Source organism: Saimiri boliviensis, chromosome 2 (genome assembly GCF_048565385.1).
Source record: "Saimiri boliviensis isolate mSaiBol1 chromosome 2, mSaiBol1.pri, whole genome shotgun sequence".
NCBI lineage: Eukaryota > Metazoa > Chordata > Mammalia > Primates > Cebidae > Saimiri > Saimiri boliviensis.
This window is the reverse complement of record NC_133450.1, coordinates 71,184,004-71,208,748: the sequence shown is the minus strand read 5'-3', so window position 1 is coordinate 71,208,748 and position 24,745 is coordinate 71,184,004. Positions and strand designations below refer to the sequence as shown.

Below are 24,745 nucleotides of genomic sequence, written 5' to 3'. Positions count from 1 at the left end.
CCCACTTTGGCTTCCCAAAGTGCTGGCAGGGATAAGCTGTGGCTCCTGGCCTCACGTTGCTGCCTGTCCAGCACAATTATCACAGGCTTCCTAAGAGAGCTGTGGCCGCAAGCAAATGCTTTGATGGCCAGTTTGCCAAATTAATAAAAAATGGGAACTCCCCTTGGAATTTTCATGGATCCAGCTCTTTCCTCAATGCCATAGGCTATGACGATACGGTCAGCACTTATCAAATTCAACACACAGATCGTGTTAATAATGATGACCATTTTACCCACCTGTGATTTTCTTTTAAACTGTGAAAGCAGCTGTTCCTCCAGCTTCTAGTACAAATTCAATGGATGTTTGTTGAGTGAATGAGAGATTCAAGTGCGGACCAGTGAAATGAACTTTCCAAGGTGAGCTGTGATTCTTAGATGCTCTCAGTCACAGGCCCAGTACACATTGGTGCCCAGATCAGTGGCTGGGTGCATCACAAATAACTTGCTATCTATTAGAACCCAACAGAACTTGGGAATTATCTGATTTTTTTTTTTTTTTTTAAGACAGAGTCTTGCTGTGTCACCCTGTGCAGTGGTGCGATCTTGGCTCACTGCAAACTCCGCTGCCCAGGTTCAGATGATTCTCCTGCCTCAGCCTCCTGAGTAGCTGGGATTACAGATGCCTGCCACCACTCCCAGCTAATTTTTTTTTTTTTTTTGTATTTTTAGTAGAGACGGGGTTTCACCATGTTGGCCAGGATGGTCTCCATCTCCTGACCTCGTAATCTGCCTGCCTTGGCCTCCCAAAGTGCTGGGATTACAGGCGTGAGCCACTGCGCCCGGCCTTGATTTTAATTCTAAAATCGTATTGGCTTGTAACATCATAATGCCATTCTCATTTACTTGCATTCTAATAAGCTTCCTTGAGTGGGTGAAAAAGGTAAGTGTACTGGGGGAAGCCCACAGGAGGTGTGTCCCTGAGGCAGGTGGGCATGTGTGAACATCATCTGCTGCACATGTTAACTGTGAAAACAAAGGCTGAGACTGAGGCCAAGCCTTATTTATAGAACAAGATTCTATAAATTCTAACTAGTTTGATACTACCTCCATCCTGCATAGAAGAGGCATTCTCTCAAGTAAGTTGTTCCTATGTTTTGCTCATCTTTAACCATGATATTCATGAGTAGCTGCTTTTTGAAAAGGAAGGGAGACAGGGCCGGGCCCGGTGGCTCACGCCTGTAATCCCAGCACTTTGGGAGCCCAAGGTAGGCAGATCACGAGGTCAGGAGATCGAGATCATCTGGCCAATATGACGAAACCCTGTCTGTACTAAAAATACAAAAATTAGCTGGGTGTGGTGGCACGTGCCTGTAGACTCAGCTACCCAGGAGGCTGAGGCAGGAGAATCACTTCAACCAGTAAGTCAGAGGTTACAGTGAGCCAACATCGTGCCACTGCACTCCAGCCTGGAGACAGAGCGAGAATCCATCTTGGGGAAAAAAAAGAAAAGGAAAGTGAGGGAGACATCTGAACCCCCAAATGCTGATACAGTACTGAAATAAAAATTATGTTAATAAATTCGCTGAAAATTGAATCCGTTTAAGCTCTATGATGTCAGACATCTATATGAAAATGCATTTTTTCATTTAAATTTTTTCCCTGATGTGATACTCATTTGTTAGAAAATGTATGAATTATGTTAATAATCTATGAGTTTCAAAATATATTCTATCTTTTCTTTCAGGCTGATTGGGAGGTAGAAGATTCCAGTTAATTGAATATTGCAAATAATGAGTAAGATCCTTAGCTTTTCAATTTTCGAAGAATTTTAATATGATAAAATATACTTCCCCCTAGATAATTTTTTTTAAATGTTCATTCTCTCTATGACTCACAGAGAACTTCAAGATCCTGTAGCATCTCAAAACAGTTATTCAGAACGTCTCTTGTCCTTGCACTAGCTAACTGTGGATAGTCAGTAATAGATTTCTGCTTGGTAAGACTGGAGTTAATAAGGAGGTCACTGTATTTGGCTGTCTTGAATCCCATGAAGACAAATTTCCAAATAGTCATCAGGTAGGCACAACTTTAAATTTATCTCCTTCAACCAGGAGACCTGAAAAGAACCAAACTGGACATAGCCTAACAGAAGTGGTAAAATACAACGCCTGTTCAATGGGAGAGAATTCTAGCTAGAACTGGATTACCATAGATTGGAATGTATTTCTTTTATTTTCTGTATCTTATGCTTTGACTTTTTTTTTTTTTTTTTTTTTTAAGAGACAGGGTCTCACTCCATCGCCCAGGCTGAAGTGCAGTGGTGTGATCAGGGCTCTCAGCAGCCTTGACCTCCTGGGCTCAAGAGATCCTCCCACTTCAGCTTCCTGAGTAGCTGGGACCACAGGCACATGCCACCACACTCGGCTAATTAAAAATGTTTTTGTGTCTGTGGAGATGGGGGTCTTGCTATATTGACCATGCTGGCCTCCAACTCCTGAACTCAAGCAATCCTCCTGCCTTAGCCTCCCCAAGTGCTGGGATTGCACACGTGAGCCACCACACCTGGCTTGTTTTGACATTTTTTTTTTTTTTTTTTTTGAGACGGAGTTTCGCTCTTGTTACCCAGGCTGGAGTGCAATGGCGCAATCTCGGCTCACCGCAACCTCCGCCTCCTGGGCTCAGGCAATTCTCCTGCCTCAGCCTCCTGAGAAGCTGGGATTACAGGCACGCACCACCATGCCCAGCTAGTTTTTTTGTATTTTTAGTAGAGACGGGGTTTCACCATGTTGACCAGGATGGTCTCGATCTCTCGACCTCGTGATCCACCCGCCTCGGCCTCCCAAAGTGCTGGGATTACAGGCTTGAGCCACCGCGCCCGGCCTCTGTTTTGACATCTTGAGGGGGGCCTTACAGATCTGGGGAGAGACTGCTGCCCTTCCCAGGCCTAGCCAATAACTAATGATAGTGACAATTTGGCTGGGCGTGGTGGCTCATGCCTGTAATCTCAGTACTTTGGGAGGCTGAGGCGGGTGGATCATAAGATCTGGAGTAGGAGACCATCCTGGCCAACATAGTGAAACCCTGTCTCTGCTAAAAATACAAAAATTAGCCAGGTGTGGTGATACATGCCTGTAGTGCCAGCTACTTGGGAGGCTGAGGCAGGAGAATCACTTGAACCCAGGAGGTAGAGGTTGCAGTGAGCCAAGACTGCACCATTACATTCCAGCCTGGGCAACAGAGTGAAACTCTGTCTAAAAAAAAAAAAAGATAGTAACAACTTACTTGTGAATCTCCCTCCTACACAAGCCACTCACTGTGTTTATCTAATCTCACACAGCAAGCCAGTATTTCTCTGGCCCTAAATCATCCCAGGACTAGGCCCCAGGCAACTGGAGACCATCCCTAAACTCAAACTAGCCATTCCCAAACTGTTCACTCTGGCCTGCCTTGGCTTTCCCAAAGAAACGCCAACAAACTGTGGCCTAGATCTTCTCCCTTGTTCTTGCTTCTGCTGCCTGACCACACCTGGCATTCCCCATGTTCCCCTTCTCTAGGGAATCCTAAGTGGTAGATTCTTCTTTCAGTGGCTTTGACCTCTCCATGTCATCATTCAGTCTCCCCGCTCCCAATTAAAATCCCATAGGTACAAATGAAACAATGCTCTAATTTCTTTCAGAGAAACAGAAAATAAAGACAATTTCTAGAAAGGGGGTAATTTGCTAACAACAGATTAACATTCCAAATAGACTATGTCTTAGATATGTTTGCACCGTGTCCAACCAAGAGAGGACAGCCCAGTGGCCTGCATTTAAGATTCCTTGGTCACGGCTGGGCACGGTGGCTCACGCCTATAATCCCAGCACTTTGGGAGGCTGAGGCGGGTGGATCACGAGGTCAAGAGATCGAGACCATCTTGGTCAACAAGGTGAAACCCCGTCTCTACTAAAAATACAAAAATTAGCCGGGCGTGGTGGTGCACACCTGTAGTCCCAGCTACTCGGGAGGCTGAGGCAGGAGAATTGCTTGAACCCAGGAGGCGGAGGTTGCGGTGAGCCGAGATCGTGCCATTGCACTCCAGCCTGGGTAACAACAGTGAAACTCCATCTCAAAAAAAAAAAAAAAAAAAAAGATTCCTTGGTCACTTGACCTGTGAGCCTCCATTTCCTTATCTTACAGAGGGGCTTCATTCATTCTGTTCTGGAGGCAATGGAGTGAGAAGACCTGAATTTGAATTTAATCCCCCTACCATTTACTAGTGAGTGGACTTGTGTGACCTCTGGGCTTTAGCTTCTGAATTGGGTAAACATGGGTATAATTCCTCCCTTGCAGGCTTGTAGAAAGGTTCAGTGAGTGCCTGGCACATGATAAATTGCCCATGACGAATTGCCAGTTGAGCTGAAATGTATCCAGCTGCCTCAATGAGAGTGTTATGATTTACCACGGAGTTTGCAATGAAGTAATACTGCCTAGAAGTGATACATATACATACACTAGACACACCTACCTAGAATCTAATAATCAATAATGAAGTTGATTATTTAGACAAATGAACTTTACTTTTTTTTTTAATTAATTTTTTTGGAGACAGGTTCTTGCTCTGTTGCCCAGGCTGGGGTGCAGTGGTACCATCAGAGCCCCCTGCAGCCTCAACTCTGAGGCTGAAGTGATTCCCCCATGCTGAAGTGATTCCCCCACCTCAGCCTCCAAAGTAGCTGGGACTACAGGTGCACAGCACCACCCCTGACTAATTTTTTTTTTGAATTTTCTTTTTTTTTTTTTTTTTTTTTTTTTAGTAGATATGAGGTCTCACTATGTTGCTCAGGCTGGTTTCTAACTCCTGAGCTCAAGAGATCCTCCCACCTTGACCTTCCAGAGTGCTTGGATTACAGGCACTGTGTCCGGCCAACCAACTTTACTTTTTAACTTTTTCTGAGGCGTTTGCCTAAATTAATGGGAAATCTGAGACGAGCCATCTCTGTGGCATTTCATGCTTCTGCCATTGGCTTCAGAGCCTACAGGTAAACAATAAATATCCATCCCCAAGGATGACTGCTATCTGGTGGTCTCATTGCTTCCAGAAGCTTCTCTGCAAACTGTGCTGGACCAAGAGGAGGAAATAAGAGCCGCAAGCTGCCTTCCTTGGGGAATCGACATCAGTGAGCAGGCCCTTTTTAGTTTACACCCTTGTCCTAAGTTGCTGAAAATAGTTTTTCTTATAGTGATCATATGACCCAAAATGATTTCCTGTGAATATATACCTCAAGCAAACTGACTAAAAAAATAAAACAACTGTTTAATGTTTATAGGAAGTTCATAAGAAATGCCTGCTCAGTACGAAGTAAATCCTGTTGTATAGGATAGATTGCTTATGCTTCGCTCTCGAGAGTGCTTTGTGAAATCTCTGTGTGAAAGAGTAAAACTGCTGTGCCGTTAACAGTGAACTGAAAAGCTCTGGACCTGTGCAATCTCAAGTCCGAAGCTGAGTGTCTTCAAGAAGAGATGATGGCATGGTCAGCAGCAAAACCAGGGCAGGAAAGGAGCTGACGTGACTCAGGAAGTCAAGCTATCAACAGATTTGCTACCTTTTGCTTTGTTACAGGAGACAGCAGTGGAAGATAATGTTCCCACAGGGATTTCTATTCATTTCAGCACTTTAATATTCCTCATGTTTATCCCTTGGTGAATTCTCTATCTGCGAGTTTATGCTTGAGAATATCTTTTAATTTTTTTCCTAGAAAGAAAATCCTATTTTATTAAACTCAAAAAGATTGTTTCGGCACAAAAGAGGTATCCAGCTACTCTAGGCACACTGCCTATGGGGTAGCTCTGTTCCATAAGAAAGTTAAAAAAAAAAAAAAAAAAAAAAAAAAAAAAAGGAGCCGGGCACGGTGGCTCACGCCTGTAATCCCAGCACTTTGGGAGGCCAAGGTGTGTGCATCACCTGAGGCCAGGAGTTTGAGAGTAGCCTGGGCAACATGGTGAAACCCCATCTCTACTAAAAATACAAAAATACGCTGGGTGTGGTGGCAGGCACCTGTAGTCCCAGCTACTGAGGAGTGGGGGTGGGAAGAATGAAAAAAAAGAAGAGAGAGATATCAGACAGCATTCTTTTTTTTTTTTTTTAGACAAAATCTCTCTCTGTTACCCAGGCTGGAGTGCAGTGACATGATCTTGGCTTACTGCAACCTCCATCTCCTGGGTTCAAGTGATTCTCCTGCCTCAGCCTCCCAAGTAGCTGGGACTACAGGCACATGTTATGGCACCCAGTTAATTTTTGTATTTTTAGTAGAGGTGGGGTTTTACCATGTTAGCCAGGTTGGTCTCAAACTCCTGACCTTAGGTGATCTACCTGCCTCGACCTCCTAATGTTCTGGGATTACAGGTGTGAGCCACCTTGCCCAGCCCAAAGAGCATTCTTTTAAATGTGATCTTGGGGAAATAAACTTACCAGGTATAATTACTTTATCAAAGGGAAACATTCTGCCTCTGACTTCATCTTCCTCCTCCTCATCTTCTTCTAAGAAAACAAAATATTCCTCATTGTGTTTATTAATATACTATTACAATCACAACAAAAAAACATCCAAATATCTTAAGTAGCAAGCACTAATAGAAACTAGCCATAAATAGCACATGTATTTTTAGAATTAGCCTCAAAAACTAAATGTACATTGATGGATGCATGAATAAAGAAGATGTGGTATATGCATCCAACAGAATATGAATCAGCCTTTAAAAAGAAGGAAATGGCTGGGTGCCATGGCTCACACCTGCAATCCCAACAATTTGAGAGGCCGAGGCAGCAGGTAACCTGAAGCCAGGAGTTCAGAGATCAGCCTGGCAACAGAGTGAACCTGCAAAACATTTTAAAATTAGCTGGGAGTGGTCATGCAAGCCTGTAGTCCCAGCTACTCAGGCGAATCGCTTGAGCCCAGGAGGTCAAGGCTGCAGTAAGCTATGATCATATATATCACTGCGCTCCAGTCTGGGTGATGAACAAGATCCTGTCTCTCTCTGTTTTTTTTTTTTTTTTTAAGGAAATTCTGCTATATGCAACAACAAGGATGAACCTTGAGGACATTGTGCTAAGTGAACTCAGTGATAGACAAATACTACATGATTCCACTTACATGGGGAACTTGAGTAGTCAAATTCATAGAATCAAAGAGTAGGGAGTGCCGGGCTTGGAGGTTCACATCTGTAATCCCAGCACTTTGGGAAGCTGAGGCAGGCAAATCACCTGAGGTCAGGAGTTCGAGACCAGCCTCACCAACATCGAAAAACTCCTAAAAATACAAAATTCGCTGGGCATGGTGGTGCATCCCTGTAATCCCGGCTACTGGGGAGGCTGAGGCAGGAGAATTGCTTGAACCTGAGAAGCGGAGGTTTTGGTGAGCCAAGATTGACCCACTGCACTCCAGCCTGTGCAACAAGAGCGAAACTCCACCTCAAAAAAAAAAAAAAAAAAAAGAAAGAAAGAAAGAAAGAAAGAAAGAAAGAAAAGAAAAGAAAGAGTTTGATATGGCGGTTGCCAGGGGCTGGGGAGGGGAACAAACAAAAGTCACTGTCAATAGGCATACAGTTTTAATCCGGCAAGATGCATAACCTCTAGAGATCTGCTGAGCAGCACAGTGCCTGTAGCCAGCAAGGTAGATCTCATGTGAAGTGTTTGCGCCACAATTCAATAAAACATAATTTTTAGGGCCGGGCGCGGTGGCTCAAGCCTGTAATCCCAGCACTTTGGGAGGCCAAGGCCGGTGGATCACGAGGTCAAGAGATCGAGACTATCCTGGTCAACATGGTGAAACCCCGTCTCTACTAAAAAGACAAAAAATTAGCTGGGCGTGGTGGCGCGTGCCTGTAATCCCAGCTACTCAGGAGGCTGAGGCAGGAGAATTGCCTGAACCCAGAAGGCGGAGGTTGCGGTGAGCCAAGATCCTGCCGTTGCACTCCAGCCTGGGTAACAAGAGCAAAACTCCGTCTCAAAAGAAAAAAAAAAAAAGCCATAATTTTAAAAAATTTGCAAAAGACTATGCACCTTGAGTCAACATCCAAGGGAAAAAAACAAAAACAAAAAAATGCCACCTAATGAAAGGTGAGCCAAGGCTCAAAATCGTCTCTCTAGTTTTTTGTTTACTTTAACTGAGTGACTGTTTGTCTGAACAATAAAGTTGCAACTTATCTGAATATAAATACTCAAAATAGGACACTCAGACTTACGATTGAACAGGTCTTTTGCTTGATCATAGGTCTTTGGGAATCCATCCAAGATGTAACCTTGATTCCTGCAAGGCATTGATTTCAGCTTTTCTTTCATGAATCGAATTATATATTGATCATCTAGTTCACCTGATAAAAAAGTATATATGTATATATTACTGTGGAGTCACATGCTACATCAGAGTTCTTTTAAAGTTATCTCAAAAACTGTTGTGTAGTCAAACGTACTATTGGAAATCCCTATTTTACTTTTTTTTTTTTTTTTTTTTTTTTTTTAGAGAGATGGGGTCACACTCTGTTGCCCAGGCGGAATGCAGTGGTATGGTCATAGCTCACTGCAGCCTCACCTCCCAGGCTCCGCAACCTTCCCACCTTGGCCCCCCAAGGAGGTGGGACTATAGGTGCTCGCCACCACACCCAGCGAATTTTTAAATGCTTTGTAGAGAAAGGGTCTTGTGATGTTGTCCAGGCTTGTCTTGAACTCCTGGCCTCAAGCAATCTCCCACCTCGGTGTCCCGAAATGCTGGGATTACATTTTAGCCCTTAAAGTAAAAAACATGCGACTTTGTATTTTGAACGTGTCGTGAATTCTAATGCACAGTAATGTAGGAGAACCCAGTGAGCTGGTCTGCAAGAAAGAGCACGGGCGAGTGCTGATGTCTGCACTTTCAAAATGTTCTGTAATCCCAGTTGTTGGTGCAGTTGACTGAGGAACAGCAAGTGAAGTAATGCAGAGAGCTCCCCACACTCCGCCCGCAGGATTTCTGTTTTGATATTACACCTCTGTAACTTTCATATACAGTAACAAATGCTTCTGTTGTGAGAACTGAGATAGCATTCGTGTATGTTGCTAGCACATGATTTACTAAAAGTAGGTGCTGGATTTGAATAACAATCAAACTTGACCTGACCCTCAAAGGCACTTTTCTCTGTAAAGCTTCAGAAAAGAACACGGCTCCCTTCTCCCTCTTTTCCAGTTGGTGTTTCTGACCTCAGCCCCACTGGACAGTTCCCTCTCAAGCCCTGACACTGGGTTCCTGGCACTGCTTGGGGACGATGAGGGGAGAGGAGTTTGTTCTAACACTGGCACAGTGGTTTAATAACAACATGATGCAACTCCACCACAATATCCATCTATCATTCCATCGTAATTATTGAACAGCTAGGATATTCAAGACACAGCCCCATACTTACCTTGCTTAATGCATACATTACAGTAATGTAAGTTTGACAAGTTAGAGAAATTGATCTTCAAAGCTCTTTCCAGAGCTTTGTACTATACTTTTACTTTATCAGTGAATCCCCCTCCTCCTCCTCTTCCTCCTCATCCTTTTCCCCATCCCCCTCCTCCTCAGCCTCCTCCTCCTTCCCCATTTTACATACTGTAAAATAAATAATTTCAGGCTTCTTTCTTATTACTCTTAATCAATGACAATAAACTGATCTAATTAAAATACCTCTCCCTTCTACCTTTCAGTGTCATACAACCCATTAGGCAGTGACAGGTTCAGAAAATAACTGTGTCTTTTAGAAATTTAAATATTATGGCTAAGAACAAAAAAAAAAGATCTTCTTAAGTGTTATTTAACATAATGAAATTCCTCTGAGTGATTCTACATTACTTCCCAGTAAGGTGCACAGGGGTGCCAAGAAATGAAGCCACATAAAACACGTCAAGGGATTCACTAATATTCTAAGTCTGGTTTTATTTAAGCCGTCTATTTTCTTTTTTGTTTTTTTGAGACAGAGTCTCACTTCATCACCCAGGCTGGAGTGCAGTGGTGCAATCTGGGCTCACTGCAACCTTCACCTACTGGGTTCAAGCGATTCTCATGCCTTAGCCTCCTGAGTAGCTGAGATTACAGGTGTGCACCACCATGCCCAGCTTTTTTAAAATTTATTTTTATTTTTTAGTAGAGACCGGGTTTTGATATATTGGTCAGGCTGGTTTCAAACTCCTGATGTCAGGTGATCCACCCACTTCGGCCTCCCAAAGTGCTGGGATTACAAGCATGAGCCACCGTGCCTGGCCTAAGCAGTCTATTTTTATTTTTCAGAGGCTTTGTTGTTAAGGCACTTAATCTAGAAATCTAGCTGCAGTTCTCTTCAGTGCCTCCCTTGGCTTTCAGGCCCGGAGCTTGCCATTCATTTCTGCTTGGTTCAGAATGAAAGTGCTCAGTAATTAAGAAGGGACCTCCAGCAGCATTTTTTGGTAATTATGGGATGCTTGAGAGGCATGACCCAGTACACAAAGGACCCAGCCCAAGTGCCTTTCTCTTAGGAAATGTGATCTCTTAGAGATAATCCCATGACCTTTGGCCAGTGTTCAGCTCTATGGCAGGCAACTGTGTTTTCTGTTTGAAAATGAGTGAGCATAACCCTCCTACACAGCTTTTTTCTTTTTTCTTTTTTTTTGAGACAGAATCCTGCTCTGCTGCCAGGCTGGAGTACAGTGATGTGATCTTGGCTCACTGCAACCTGCACCTCCCAGATTCAAGCAATTCTCCCACCTCAGCCTCCCGAGTACCTGGGACTACAGGCACCCGCCACCATGCCCGGCTAATTTTTGTATTTTTAGTAGAGATGGGGTTTCACCATGTTGGCCAGGATGGCCTTGATTTCTTGACCTCGTGATCTGCCTGCCTCAGCCTCCCAAAGTGCTGGGATCACAGGTGTGTGCCACCACGCTCGGCCTCTACATAATTTTTTAAAATGTCATCCTGCTTTTTCTTAAAACAAAAAATTAAGTGTATCTTTCAAATACCAGTAATATTTAAAATATTCATACTAACACATATTCAAGTTACTAAAACATGTTTAAAAATAGAGAGCTTCTCCCCTGAGCAGTGGTGGGAATGTGAGGTGATACATTTGGGATTACAGCTTCGGTTCTGTCCCCTCATCCCCAGGAAACTACTGTCTTAACTGATGATGACCAAACAAACCTTTTTGAAACAGTGATTTCAAAAAGGAAAGGTAGTCCAAAAACTCTGTATCTGTATCTGTATCTGTAGGAAATCTGCCTCATGGGAGAGATCACCCTTTTCCTTTTTTTTTTTTTTTTTTTTTTTCGAGACAAGGTCTCACTCCTGTCACTCAAGGGTGGAGTGCAGTGTCAAGATCTCGGCTCACTGCAGGTGATCCTACTGCCTTGGCTTCCCAAGTAGCTGAGATACAGGCACGCATCACCTGCCCAGCTAATTTGTTTTTTTGTTTTGTTTGTTTGTTTTGTTTTTGTAGAGACAAGGACTCGCTATGCTACACGGGCTGGTGTCAAACTCCTGGGCTCAAGTGATCTTCCTGCCTCAGCCTCCCAAACTGCTGGGATTATGGGCATGAGCCACAGTATCTGACTTTCCTTTTCCTTTGTAGAGAAGAAGCAAAAGTGTTCCACGTGGCTACCAGTTGGAACTTAGTAAATAAATGTACCTCAGAACTAGAATTATCCATACAGTTATTCTTAAGGATAATTAGAAATGAAACAAAATGAGTGGCTTTTCACTCAGTTCACCAGGCAATGTGTAAAATTCCATGTGTTTGCTGAGATACAAAAGTTTAGAAATCTACATCTCATCCAGGTAGTTTGATATTTGGACAAATTTGTCTAAATCAGGTAATGTATCTGTAAGCAGCTGAGGAAGAAATACCTTAAGAAGAAACAAAAGATGGATCTTGGAAGAAATCTTGGAATCTCCAATTTAATGTAATATGAACACATTAATATTCTAAAATCTTCCATATTGCTCTAATTTAGTAAAAGAACTGTGTATTGGATTTTGTAATTTAAAAATGAGGCACAATGAACTTGTTTAAAATATTTTACTAGATTATACATATATACTTTCCAAAATTCTCATGTAATCTCTAGTGAATTTTTTTTTTTTTTTTTTTTTTGAGACGCAGTTTCGCTCTTGTTACCCAGGCTGGAGTGCAATGGCGCGATCTTGGCTCACCGCAACCTCCGCCTCCTGGGTTCAGGCAATTCTCCTGCCTCAGCCTCCTGAGTAGCTGGGATTACAGGCATGCGCCACCATGCCCAGCTAATTTTTTGTATTTTTAGTAGAGACGGGGTTTCACCATGTTGACCAGGATGGTCTCGATCTCTCGACCTCGTGATCCACCCACCTCGGCCTCCCAAAGTGCTGAGATTACAGGCTTGAGCCACCCACCCGGCCTCTAGTGAACTTTTAAATGGGCAAAACTTGTGTTCCTCGGTTGGGCGCAGTGGCTCATGCCTGTAATCCCAGTACTTTGGGAGGCCAGGGCGGATGGATCATGAGGTCAGGAGTTTGAGACCGGCCTGACCAACATGGTGAAACCCCATCTCTACTAAAAAAAAATACAAAAATTAGCCAGGCATGGTGGCACAGGCCTGTAATTCCAGCTACTCAGGAGGCTGAGGCAAGAGAGCAGCGAACCCAGGAGGCGAAGGTTACAGTGAATCGAGATCGCACCACTGCACTCCAGTCTGGGTGACAGAGCAAGACTCCATCTCAAACAAAAACAAAAACTTGTGTTCATGTGAACCTTTCCTTTTTTTTTCATATTCATCTACACTTACAGATTTCCTCACTAACATTTTGATTTGCTGGGTGTTTGCTTTTGATTGCATTTTTTATTGTGCATGCAGAATGTCCATTGCCGCCTGTGACTTTAGGTTCATTATAGGTTTATTTGGGCAGTATTAGGGGAAAAAATGCCATAAACCAAGAAATACTCTACAGCATTTTAATAGGGCCAAAACAAAGTTGGTGATCTAAAGGCTTTTTTTTTTGAGACGGAGTCTGCTGTGTTGCCAGGCTGGAGTGCAGTGGTGTGGTGCGACCTTGGCTCACTGCAACCTCCATGCACTGCAACCTCCACGTTCCAGGTTCAAGCGCTTCTCCTGACTCAATCTCCCAAGTAGCTGGGACTACAGGCACAGGCCATCACACCCAGCTAATTTTGTATTTTCAGTAGTGGTGGGGTTTCACCATGTTGGCCAGGATGTTCTCAATTTCTTTTTTTTTTTCTTTTCTTTTTTTTTTTTTTGAGACGGAGTTTCGCTCTTGTTGCCCAGGCTGGAGTGCAATGGCGCGATCTCGGCTCACCGCAACCTCCGCCTCCTGGGTTCAGGCAATTCTCCTGCCTCAGCCTCCTGAGTAGCTGGGATTACAGGTACGCGCCACCATGCCCAGCTAATTTTTTGTATTTTTAGTAGAGACGGGGTTTCACCATGTTGACCAGGATGGTCTCAATCTCTCGACCTCGTGATCCACCCGCCTCGGCCTCCCAAAGTGCTGGGATTACAGGCTTGAGCCACCGCGCCCGGCTATTGTTCTCAATTTCTTGACCTCGTGATCCACCTGCCTCTGCCTCCCAAAGTGCTGGGATTACAGGTGTGGGCCACTGCACCCAGCCTAAAGGCTTATTAATGGTATGGAGTTTCTACATGATGTTAGTGAAAAATGAGGTTTGTTTTCTATTAGGAAAATGGGCAACTCTCTCCAGCTGTGTATTTTTCATGTTAATCCTGACAGTTCATCAAATAGCTAGTCATGAAGAATGTAGGCAGTTAATATTCCTCCAGGAAAGGGCCAGGTGCTCATGCCTGTAATCCCAGCACTTTGGGAGGGTGAGGCAGGAGGATGCCTTAAGCTCAGAAGCTCAAGACTAGCTTAGGCGACATAGGGAGACCTTGTCACCACTTAAAAAAAAAAAGAAAAAAATTAGCCAGGCATGGTGGTTACTTGGGAGACTGAAGTGGGTGGATTGTTTGAGTCCAGGAGATGGGGGCTGCAGTGAGCTATGATTGCACCACTGCACTCCAACCTGGGTGACAGCAAAATCCTAACCTCCTCCCGGCAAAAAAAGAATCCCTCTAGGAATCGTTCCTACCTATGTTCATATTATTTGATTTCTTTTATTCACCTACTTGAATACTTGGATAAATCATTCACCAGTTTAATTCTTTTACTTTAATCCTTTTACATAAAATAATCTGAATTCTGACAAGTTTCATCAAAGCCGTTTGGCGTTACTCTACTTTTAGTGTATTGATAAAAACAAACATGGCTTTCCTTTACTTTGACAAAGTAATGTAATTTTTACCTTATTTATCTGTGTGGAATTCCAGAAGTAATGTGGACATTTATTTATAGGCTGTTTGTGTTTTTAGGTCTTTAATACTGCGTTTCTGCCTGTCATTTGTGACTACATGCATTATTCTTGAAAGCAGGTAAACTCACCGAATGGTTGTGTAATAGCCGTTCAATTACTGCCTGTATACATGTATATTAAGGTAAAATAAAACTGACAAAATATTTCTAGGGTACAGTTGCATCCATACTAAGTGGCTTGCCAAGCTAGATATGTCCTTAGTGGGTGTGGAGACTTGGGCATGAATAACCGTTGTTCTAACCGAAGTGACTCCATCTTGAATAAAGGCCAGGTAAAGCCAAACCTGCTGGGTGACATTCCCAGGGGGTTGAGCACTTTCGGTCACAAGACATTTATGGTTGAGGGACCCAGTTAATGATGCTAACTAACTAAAGACCCAGAACTTATGGAAATGTCCTGATATTTGGAGAACAAAAAGCATTCTTAGTTTAAGAATAGGTTTTGCTTTAAAGATAAAAGTTCACTTATAAATTCTCACTGAAAGCAATAGTAACATAACATACTTATGTTCTTAAGTAACATAAGAAACAATACTAATATCCTGTCACAAGTTGATCATAAGCCTTTATAATAAAGTACACTGTTGTCTCACTCCACCCAGCTGGAGTGCAGTGGTGCAATCTCAGCTCACTACAGCCTCAGCCTCCCAGGCTCAAGGGTTCACCCCAGTCTCCTGCATCTGCGCCCAAGTAGCTGGAACTACAGGCATACACCACCATGCCTGGTTTTTGTGTGTGTGTGTGTGTGTGTATTTTTTGTATAGATGGGGTCTTGCTATGTTGCCTAGGCTGGTCTGGAATTTCTTGGCTCAAACATTCCTCTGCCTTGGCCTCCCAAAGTGTTGGGATTATAGGTGTGAGCCACTGCACCTGGCCAAGTACACTTTCTTAACAACCTATACAAACAGGCACTATGTTTAAAGTATGGCCTTCCCCCTCTTGCTTTCTGAAGATGCCCTACTCTGTGATGTAGTAGCTTTCAATAAACTACCTCTTCTCACTGTGGGGTGTTCCTTCTCTTGTTTTCTGAGGACACCCTGCTCTGTAACAAAGTAATCTCTAATAGACTATCTTAACTTCACTATACTCTGCAGCCCACCCTCAATTTTTTCTTGCATGAGACCTAAGAACCTGCCCTTGGGATCTAGCATGAGACCTCCTTTCTGGTAACACTGCTCCAGGACTGAGATTCTCAGTGACTGTCACCCAGCCATGTCCAGGCTTCCACAGGCTCAGACTGTTCAGGGGTGATTCCTACCCTTCCCTGTTATTAGTGATATTGCACTTTGTGTAAGTTTTTAGAGTTTATAGAGCAATTTCATTCATGTTCTCTTGGTTATCAGTATGTTACCCTCATTTAATCCTCCAAGCTCATGGATTTATTCTGTCTTTTCCTCTCCTTTCTCTTATTATTATTATTATTAAAACACAGGATGAAACAGGTATAGAGAGAGGCAGTGATTGGTCTGAAGTCAGGAACTAAGCAAGTTGTCAAGGAATGTGACTTTCAAGTGCATTCCTCATCCTCTTGTTTAGTAGAGTCTTGTGGAAGATGGTGTGGGAAACAGTGAGTCTCAACAACAGAAAAGAATGCAATGTTAATTCATGGGTAATGGTTCTAACTAGACTTCCGGTGCCAAGGTTAACTGTTTTAAGAGACTTTGCCTTTACAGTAATAATATGCATTTTGTTTAAAAAAAAAATAGATAGCTGCAAGCCAAGATTTTACAATGACCCATGTAGAGATACTAACAAGCTCGTACATTTACAGGCTCTTCTTCCCCTTTTTATTTTCAAACTCACAGAAAAATTGAAAGACTGGTCCAACGATCACCAGGAATCCTACCAACTGGATGCAGTAATTTCACAATGCTTTTGAAATATATAAAGTGAGCACAAAATCTGTAATTAGCCCATGCTATGGTGTAACAAAGCCCTTATTTTGCTGCTCCATCGGGGCCAATGGGAGTGGAGTTAGGACACGGAGGGGCCTCACTGTGGGACTGGGAAACTAGTTTTGCTAGAATCATTAGGATCATGTGATAACAAATGCAGTCTTGTGAGGGGAAAGTGAGCTCACGTCAGTGCCGTGGGTTCAAAGGTTTTGTTTTGTTCAAACATAGCCAAGGTCCGTGTTTTCATTTCAGGTAAATGTAGATAGGAGGGATTTTTGAACACACTTGAGAAAGAAGAACTTACCTTCCTACAGTTACAAGGAATTGAATGATTCCAATCTTGTAGGAAGTGGTGGGGATGGGGGAGTCACATGTGGGAGAGGAGCTGTTCTAAAGACTTAAGTTAGCTTTGCTGGGCAAGGTGGCTCATGCCTGTAATCTCAGCACTTTGGGAGGCTGAGGCGGGCGGATCATGTGGTCAGGAATTGGAGACCAGCCTTGCCAACATGGTGAAAACCCATCTCTACTAAAGATACAAAAAATTAGCCAGGTATGGTGGTGGGTGCCTGTAATCCCAGCTACTCGCAAGACTAAGGTAGGAGAATGGCTTGAATCTGGGAGGTGGAGGTTGCAGTGAGCCAAGATCATGCCAATGCACTCCAGCCTAGGGGACAGGGCAAGACTCTCAAAAAAAAAAAAAGACTTATCTTCCCCACAAGCCCACTTCCTTTGCCCCCTCCTAGGGAGCTTCTTACATCTCTCTTGCCAGAGGCTGCTGAACCTGTTTGGTCTCTCACACCTGGAGGAAGAACAGTGCGTGAGGACAGGCCCTTCTGGAGCCTGGGGGCCCCAGTGGCTGTTTCGAGCTGGGCCCTGTCTCTGCTCTAGTTCTCGTTCTATGCGTTCACCTCCCCAAGCATGAAAAGAGTGCAACTGGTACTTCACACCATCTGTTATGTTAAGCCCTTGGATAAGCTTTCTGGGCCCTTGCAAAGACCAATTATATAAGTCTGTCAATAAATAATGTTTGGCCAAGCACAGTGCCTCATGCCTGTAATCCCAGCACTTTGGGAGACCAAGGCAGGCAGATCACTTGAGGCCAGGAGTTCGAGACCAGCCTGGCCAACATGGTGAAATCCCAACTCTACTAAAAATACAAAAAAAAAGTAGCTAGGTGTGGTGGCGTATGCCTATAATCCCAGCTACTCCGAAGGCCAAGAATTGCTTGCAGCCGGGAGGGGGAGATTGCAGTGAGCTGAGACTGTACCACTGCACTCCAGCCTCAGTAAAAGAGTGAGACTCCATCTCAAAAATAAGTAAGTAAATAAATAAAGTTCAATGCTTGCCAAGTCCTGTTAGCCTGATTGCTAGACATTCTTGTCTCTCCTTAGGGGGTGGCATAGTTCCTTGCTCCTGGCACCCCGTTTCTAGCCTTATACCCCAGCTGTAAGCTTTACTTATACATGGCCATGTACACTGTGGATTCCTAAAACTCCCAGTCCCCCACTCCTCAATGTGGCCTTGACAGATTTCCTTCCACAGATGGCTTCACAATGGAACGTTTTATCTTGCTTTTCTTTTTCTACCTCCCCCAAAAGGTGAGCATCAGGACTTTGTTAGACTTTTTTTTTGTAGAGATGGAGGGTCTTGCTATATTGCCCAGGCTGGTATCAAGCAATCTTCTCACCTTGGCCTCTCAAAGTACTGGGACTATAGCATGAGTCACTGTGCCCAACTCCACTCTTTTAGACTCCCTAAAGGCAAAACAGTGATCCCCAAAGGTCTTAAGGGAAGGCACAGGCAATGTTATATCCCCAAGGATTCATCTGTGTACTCCTTTCCCTCTGGGAAATCTCTCTAAAATTCTAGATTCCATTTCCTTCTGGTGCAGTTAACAACAAAGCAGAAACCAAGACTCTGCTTTCAGTGGACACTTGCTGTTTGCACGCAAAACCACCTCCTCCATCCCAGAAAACCAGATTGGTCTGGCCAGGAGAAGGAGGAGAAGAGGTTCGGGGCTAAACTGGCCTTCAAGGAAAGTGACGGGGGACTAGAGATCTTGATGCAAGTGGGCAGTCACAAACATAAGGAACCAGGGACCAGAGCAAACTCTCCTTAAGCTGGCCACCGGCAAATAGACCTAGACAGTTGTGGGCTCCCTGAGTGGAACGTGAGCGACGTGGACACCTGGTAGGGAATCAGATGAAATTAGGAGAGGGAAACAGGTCCCCAAGCCAGGTGGAGGTGAGTTAGCTGGGAAGAAGACAACCTCTGGGGCAAAGGAGTGGAGTGCCAGAAGACCAGTGATGGCCATGGAGGCAGTCAAGAGCCGCGCCCCCAGGGCACAGTGGGCAGTTCTCAGTGGGAGAATCTCAAGAGCCCCTGAGAGATGACGAAGGAGCAGTGAGCATGCCATCTGTCACCCAGTGCCAACTTACATCCAAGCTGGCCACATCCTTCTCTGTCCTTCTCCCCTGTCCTTGATGCCTGGAGGATCAGAAATGACCACCAGTAAGAGGGGAGGAGAAAGGAAGCGGAGGGACTACAAAAGTGGTTGAGAAGATGGCAAGGGGAGAAACGGCGTTAGATGAGGCGGAAGCAATCCTGCAATAGCCAGATTGACAGAGGCTCTCAACTGTCCGAGTGTAAAAATGAAATGGTCTTAGTTTTCTAATAACTGCTACTGGCTGCTTTCCTGTAAGTCGTAAGGTCCCTTAGAGACCTCTCAGTTCAAAACCCAGTTTGTAATTACTTGATAGGAACAGATTTCCTAAAGCACAAATAAACAAAGGGCTTCCTCACTCACTCTCTAAGAGTTGCAATGGAACCAGCCTGAAATTCTATCCAAGGGCAACAATGAATCCAGTTTGAGTTTAAAGCAACACCTTACTGTGATTACTTTGTTCAACAAACTGGTTACAATTAATTACAAAGTGAGTAAGAAAAATTTTCCATTTATTTATACCTCTTTCTGCATTACTTATTGATCCAATACATTCATCCATTTTTTTTCTTTCAAGGATTTCATAACTCTCATCAATTTGCCTGAACATTATATATATTATGGATATTAATTTATTAGATCAGTGGCAATCTTTTTTCTTGGTTTGTCCGATTAAAAGGACAACCAGCCGACTGGTTGTCTTTTTAACTGACAAAGTTTATTTATTTATTTATTTATTTATTTTTGAGATACAGTTTCACTCTGCCACCCAGGCTGAAGTGCAGTGGTGTGATCTCGGCTCACTGCAACCTTTGCTTCCTGGGTTCCAGTGATTTATGAACACGTGTGATTTTTTTCTTTTCTTTTTCTTTTTTTTTTGAGACAGAGTTTTTCTTTGTCACCCAGGCTGGAGTGCAGTGGCATGATCTCGGCTCACTGCAACCTCTACCTCCTGGTTCAAGCGATTCTGCTGTCTCAGCCTCCCAAGTAGCTGGGATTACAGGCACACGCCATGTCTGGCTAATTTTTGTATTTTTTGTAGAGACGGAGTTTCACCATGTTGGCCAGGCTGGTGTCAAACTCCTGTCACTGCCCACTTTGGCCTCTCAAAGCACTGGGATTATAGGTGTGAGCCACTGTACCTGGCCGATTTTTTTCTTTTCAAGTTAGGAAGTTCTTTCCCATCCTACCATCAGGTCATCACCAAAATGTTAACAACGAGATTATGGATGAATTTTTTTGTTATAATTTCTGTACTTTACTTTTTTCTTTCTTTCGAGACAGGATCTCACTCTGTCATCCAGGCTGGAGTGCAGTGGCACAATCATGGCTTACTGCAGCTTTGGCCTCCCAGGCTCAAGTGATCCGCCTGCCTCAACCTCCAAATAGCTGGGACTACAGGCACATGCCACCATGCCTGGCTAATTTTTTTTTTTTTGAGCCGCAGTTTTGCTCTTGTTGCCCAGGCTGCAGCACAGTGGTGCAATCTTGGCTCACTGCAACCTCTGCCTTCCAGGTTCAAGCAATTCTCCTGCCTCAGCCTCCTGAGTGGCTGGGACTACAGGTGTGTGCCATCACACCCAGCTAATTTTTTGTATTTTTAGTAGAGACAGGGTTTCACTATGTTGGCTAGGCTGGTCTTGAACTCTTGATCTCAGGTGATCCACCCACCTTGGCCTCCCAAAGTGCTGGGATTACAGGCATAAGCCACTGCCCTTGGCAATACCTAGCTATTTTTTTTTTTTTTTTTTTTTTCTGTAGGGATGGGGTTTCACCATGCTGCTCAGGCTGGTCTCAAACTCCTGGCCTCAAATGATCCTCCCACCTCAGACTTCCAAAGTGCTAGGATTACAGGCATGAGCCACGATATCTGCCTGTACTTTACTCTTAATAATAAATAGTCTTTTTTTTTTTTCCTTTTTGTAAACAGTCTTTATCACCAGATTTTAAAAATGAGCCACTGTTTGCAAGAGTGGTATGGCTGTCTGCTGCGTGTGCATTACCTGCATTCTGCTCCATGCTCTCCCTGATGCCATCTAGGAGCTCCTGTGCGTCTTCCACATTCTCCTCTTCCTCTTCCTCTTCACCTTCTTCTTCTCCTTCCCCTACATCCTTAGGTGCAACAATCGCCTCCTGCATGCCACAGGGATATTCATATTGGACGATGCCCTGCATTGATTTGCTACTCACAAATCAGCTGGCAGGTGATCCTGGAAAAAGCCTGGGACCCAAATAGGGCATGTACCCTATGACAGCTGTCATGCAAAATTTTGCAGGATGTGCATATCCAAAAAGACACAAGTGAGAGCCTTGAGATTTTTCTTACACTATATTTAAGAGAATAGTATATTTTTGTGCTAATGCCAGAACTGCCGGAGTCAACATTTTTCTAATGCATTATTCTATGATATTGGATTATATCTTTTTTTTTTTTTTTTTTTTGTAGACAGAGTTTTGCTCTTGTTACCCAGGCTGGAGTGCAGTGGCGCGATCTCGGCTCACCACAACCTCCGCCTCCTGGGTTCAGGCAATTCTCCTGCCTCAGCCTCCTGAGTAGCTGGGATTACAGGCACGTGCCACCATGCCCAGCTAATTTTTTGTATTTTTAGTAGAGACGGGGTTTCACTATGTTGACCGGGATGGTCTCGATCTCTTGACCTCGTGATCCACCCGCCTCGGCCTCCCAAAGTTCTGGGATTACAGGCTTGAGCCACCGCGCCCGGCCTGGATTATATCTTACTTGAAGAAACCACATGTAGAAATCAAGTCTTTTAATAATTATGAAAACTTCCTCAGCATCTGCCATTTCCAATAAAATGATAAAAAGCAGTTTATAAATACATAGTCTGATAATACCCTGAGAAACATACAACAAGAATAAAAAACCTAAAAATGTTCCGGGCAACAGAGAGAACACAAGATATACTTCAAACCACAGCTAGAGGCAGACTAAATTTCAAGGGCAACCCATGGAAACTGCTTCCATCTCAGAGAAAAGCCCTGTAGAGCTTTGTGCTTTCATAACTGGTAACAAATCTCTTGTTTACTGACGTATAAAATTAGTTGCTTGTTTATTACAAAACTAAGAAAAGCATTTCTGAAATGTTAAAATTCCCAATAAAGTAGTTAGAAGCCATTTCAGGAAGGACATGGTGGCTCATGCTTGTAATCCCAGCACTTTGGGAGGCCAAGGCAGGCGGATCACCTAAGCTCAGGAGTTCAAGACCAGCGTGGCCTACATTGTGAAACCCCATCTCTACTAAAAATATAAAAATTAGCCAGGTATGGTGGCACATGCCCGAAATCCTAGCTATTCGGGAGGCTGAGGCAGGAGAATTGCTTGAACCTGGGAAGCGGAGGTTGCAGTGAGCTGTGATAGTGCCGCTGCACTCCAGTCTAGGCGATAGAGCAGACTCTGTCTAAAAAAAAAAAAAAAAAAAAAAAAAAAAAAAGTCATTTTACAAGATGGTGGTGAGGGTAATGAAGGAAGCTCCTGTTCTTCCTCAAGCTAAAGCTGAAGCAAAAGCTTTGAAGCTTAAGAAGGCAGGGCTGAAAGGTGTCCACAGCCACAAAGAAAAGAAGAGCTGCACGTCATCTACCTTCCAGTGTCCCAGGACATCCTCCGAAGAGTGTCCTCAGGAGAAACCAGCAGGAACACTCTGCCATCATCAACTAACTTCCCCGACCCCTGAGTTGGCCATGAAGAAGACAGGAGACAAACACACACTGGTGTTCATTGCGGATGCCAAAGCCAGCAAGCGCCACACCCAGCAGGCTGTGAAAAAACCCTCTGATGCTGATGCAGCCAAGGTCAACACTACGCTCGGGCCTGAGGGGGAAGAGAAGGCAGATGATCCCTTGGCTACTGATTAAGATGCCTTGGATATCGCCAACAAAATTGGGATCATCTAAACTGCATCTGGCTGGCTAATTCTAACATACATTTTTTCACCCCAAGAATAATAAAGTAATTAATTAAAATGCCCAGGAAAGTAGTTAAAAGTGTTACCAGTTTTGCTATGGCTTCGGAGATGACATCCTTCAGTTGGATGTGATGCAGTTTGTAGTACTTGGACAATTCTTCAGCAATGCTGGATTTTCCCACAGCGGGGGGACCAAGAATGCAGATCTTGATTGGCTGAAAGAGGAGAGAATAAGAACATACAGCAAGCTCTGAATGATCTGTTGCCAGACAGAGTGGCTTTTTATTTCAGAGGAGTGCTTTTTTTTTGAGACAGAGTCTCACTCTGTTGCTCAAGCTGGAGCGCAGGGGCACAATCTCGCTTACTGCAACCTCAACCTCCGCCTCACAGGTTCAAGTGATTCTCTGCCTCAGTCTCCCGTGTAGCTGAGACTACACGTGCGCACCACCATGCCCAGCTAATTTTTGTATTTTTTGTAAAGACAGGGTTTTGCCATGTGGGCCAGGCTGCTCTTAAACTCCTGGCCTCAAGTGATCTCCCCGCCTTGGCTTCCCAAAGTGCTGGATTACAGGCATGAGCCACTGTGCCCAGCAAGGAGTGCCTTTTTTTTTTTTTTTTTTTTTTGAGACAGAGTTTTGCTCTTGTTACCCAGGCTGGAGTGCAATGGCGCGATCTCGGCTCACCACAACCTCCGCCTCCTGGGCTCAGGCAATTCTCCTGCCTCAGCCTCCTAAGTAGCTGGGATTACAGGCACGTGCCACCACGCCCAGCTATTTTTTTGTATTTTTAGTAGAAACGGGGTTTCACCATGTTGACCAGGATGGTCTCGATCTCTCGACCTCGTGATCCACCCGCCTCGGCCTCCCAAAGTGCTGGGATTACAGGCTTGAGCCACCGCGCCCGGCCAGAGTGTCCTTTTAAAACAAAGTCTCTGGACCCTACAGGCTAACTCTCAGTCTTCTGTGGAGACTCCAGAGTCACTGCCTCTAACTCTGCCGCCACCACCACGGTGGCTGCCATGTCATCCTGAAAGTGTCTGCTTTCTGGTCAGACAGTTAATGTTCTGTTTCATGTCCATTCATTCAGTAGGTATTCAATAAGCACCAACTACATGGGTTGATCTGAGGCTGGGGGATAGGACCACATAAGAAGATGTGTCAGGAACAACTCAGCCTGGCCCAAATGGTGAAACCCCCATCTCTACTAAAGTTACAAAAATTAGCAGGGTGTGGTAGTTCATACCTGTAATCTCAGGTACTACTCGGGAGGCTGAGGCACAAGAATTGCTTGAACCCGGCTGGGCGTGGTGGCTCATGCCTGTAATCCCAGCACTTTGGGAGGCTAAGGCGGGTAGATCACAAGGTCAAGAGATCGAGACCATCCTGGTCAACATGGTGAAACCCCGTCTCTACTAAAAATATAAAAAATCAGCTGGGCATCATGGAGCGTACCTGTAATCCCAGCTACTCAGGAGGCTGAGGCAGGAGAATTGCCTGAACCCAGGAGGCAGAGGTTGCGGTGAGCCGAGATTGCGCCATTGCACTCTAGCCTGGGTAACAAGAGCAAAACTCCGTCTCAAAAAAAAAATTGCTTGAACTCAGGAGGCGGAGGTTGCAGTGAGCCGAAATCACACCACTGCACTCCAGCCTGGGTAACGGAGTGAGACTAAATAAAATAAAAATTTGCTTCATCTCTCTGAGCCTTAGTTTCCTCATCTATACTATGGAAATAATATCTATCTTTTGCCATAAAAAATGGTAAGGGTGTGAGTTAACACAGATGTTAATTAGCTCAATTTAGTCATTCCTTAATGTCTACATATTTCAAAACATTATGTTGTACAGGATACATATATGTAATTTCCATTTCTCAATTTCATTTAATTAATTCATTTAATTAATTTATTTATTTTAGACTGAGTCTTGCTCTATCACCCAGGCTAGAGTGCAGCAATCTTGGCCCACTGCAACCTCCACCTCCCGGATTCAAGCAATTCTCCTGCCTCAGCATCCCGAGTAGCTGGAACTACAGGTGCATGCCACCACGCCCGGCTAATTTTTGCATTTTTAGTAAAGATGGGGTTTCACCATGTTGGCCGGGCTGGTCTCAAACTCCTGACTTCAAG

The 24,745-nt window shown here is 44.2% G+C and overlaps 1 protein-coding gene across 1 annotated transcript in view; it reads right to left on the bottom strand.

The window, feature by feature from the left end:
* AK7 (adenylate kinase 7) overlaps positions 1 to 24,745 on the bottom strand; it is a 95,824-nt gene that overhangs the window by 11,122 nt on the left and 59,957 nt on the right. Inside the window, exons 11-14 of the mRNA XM_039469040.2 lie at positions 22,707 to 22,835; positions 20,701 to 20,830; positions 8,202 to 8,330; positions 6,430 to 6,498 (exon numbers count right to left, since the gene is read on the bottom strand). Of these exons, the coding sequence (XP_039324974.2) occupies positions 6,430 to 6,498; positions 8,202 to 8,330; positions 20,701 to 20,830; positions 22,707 to 22,835 (457 nt within the window). The remainder of the gene's footprint in view (positions 1 to 6,429; positions 6,499 to 8,201; positions 8,331 to 20,700; positions 20,831 to 22,706; positions 22,836 to 24,745) is intronic.